The sequence below is a fragment of the Leucoraja erinacea genome, unplaced genomic scaffold (genome assembly GCF_028641065.1).
Source record: "Leucoraja erinacea ecotype New England unplaced genomic scaffold, Leri_hhj_1 Leri_1714S, whole genome shotgun sequence".
In the NCBI taxonomy this organism is placed as follows: domain Eukaryota; kingdom Metazoa; phylum Chordata; class Chondrichthyes; order Rajiformes; family Rajidae; genus Leucoraja; species Leucoraja erinaceus.
This window is the reverse complement of record NW_026576017.1, coordinates 3,179-4,548: the sequence shown is the minus strand read 5'-3', so window position 1 is coordinate 4,548 and position 1,370 is coordinate 3,179. Positions and strand designations below refer to the sequence as shown.

Sequence of the window (1,370 nt, the reverse complement as noted above, 5' to 3'; positions counted from 1 at the left end):
AGGTCCTTGATGGTTCCCAGGAACTTAAAAGATTCCACAGCTGTGACTGTGGAGTTGTTGGTGGTGAGTGGGGTGAACGAAGGGGGAATTCTCCTCAAGACTACAACCAATATTCATATACCTTGTCTTATTTTTCCTTCTAGTCAATTTAATAGCGATCGTGATCCTATCGCGGGGGAAATGTGGTCTCTCCACCTGCACGAGTCGCTACCTGGTGGCCATGGCAGCAGCGGATCTGCTAGTCATTATCGCTGAAGTCATATTACGTCAGATCCACTCTTACTACTTCCCGGTGAATTTCCTCGACTTCACCGCCGTGTGCATTCTACGCCGACTGCTACGCCGTGTCTCCACTGACTGTTCCGTTTGGTTCACCGTCGCTTTCACATTCGACCGCTATATCGCTATTTGTTGCCAGAAGCTGAAAACAAAATATTGTACCCGGCAAACAGCGGCTGCGGTTCTCGCAATCATCGGCGTTCTGTTCTGTCTGAAAAGCATTCCATTCGCCTTCACATTTCAGGCGGGACAGATAATCGATGGCGTATTGTGGTTCTGTTACTTGAAACCAAGCTTTTTCACGGAGCCTGGTTGGGTGGGATTGGACAGCTTCGATAGGATTTTAACTCCTCTCCTCCCTTTCGTTGTAATCCTGCTACTCAACGCTCTGACAGTCCGCCACATTTTAGTAACCAGTCGGGTCCGTAAAGAACTGAGGGGTCAGTGCAAGGGCGAGAACTGCAGTGACCCGGAGATGGAGAGCAGGCGGAGGTCAATGGTTTTGCTTCTCACGCTATCCGGCAGCTTCATCCTCCTGTGGCTGACTGACGTTGTGGGTTATAGCTATTATCTGATTACAGGCTATGAGTTCAACGATTATGAATACCTTGTTCATGAAGTTGGGTCTTTGCTAAAGAATCTTAGCTGCTGCACGAACACTATTATTTACGCTGTCACCCAGTCCAAGTTTAGGGAGCAGATGATAAGCGCCTTAAAATATCCTGTCACCTCCTTGATTCGGTTCATCAATAAAGTCGTGGCCTAAGCGAAACCAAAAGGCATTACAATATCCGAGGTGAAGATTTCGGCGCCCGATATTCACCGCGTCTGTCATGGAGCCGCATATCGGCTGCATGCAAAATAGGCGGCGTATCTTCTGCGATCTCCGAACAATCAGCATGTCTGCTGCTATCTCAATTCTGGCGCCGCTGATAGAACATCACTTCAATCTATGCCGGATGCCAACAGGACCGGCATCGTTCCCTGCTACACAGCACCCAATTTAATTCGGCGATGTGAGGAACAATTCCCGCAGTCACCAATCCCTCCCAGGTTCTGATAGGCCCCAACATTCATGAATGTGAATGCCC

General features: G+C 48.9%; 1 protein-coding gene across 1 annotated transcript; it reads left to right on the top strand.

Moving 5' to 3' along the window:
• The first annotated feature begins 220 nt into the window (after positions 1-220).
• On the top strand, positions 221-1,045 carry LOC129716126 (probable G-protein coupled receptor 139). The gene has a single exon (XM_055666009.1). The coding sequence runs from the start codon at positions 221-223 to the stop codon at positions 1,043-1,045; it is 825 nt and encodes a 274-aa protein (XP_055521984.1).
• The last annotated feature ends 325 nt before the right edge of the window (positions 1,046-1,370 follow it).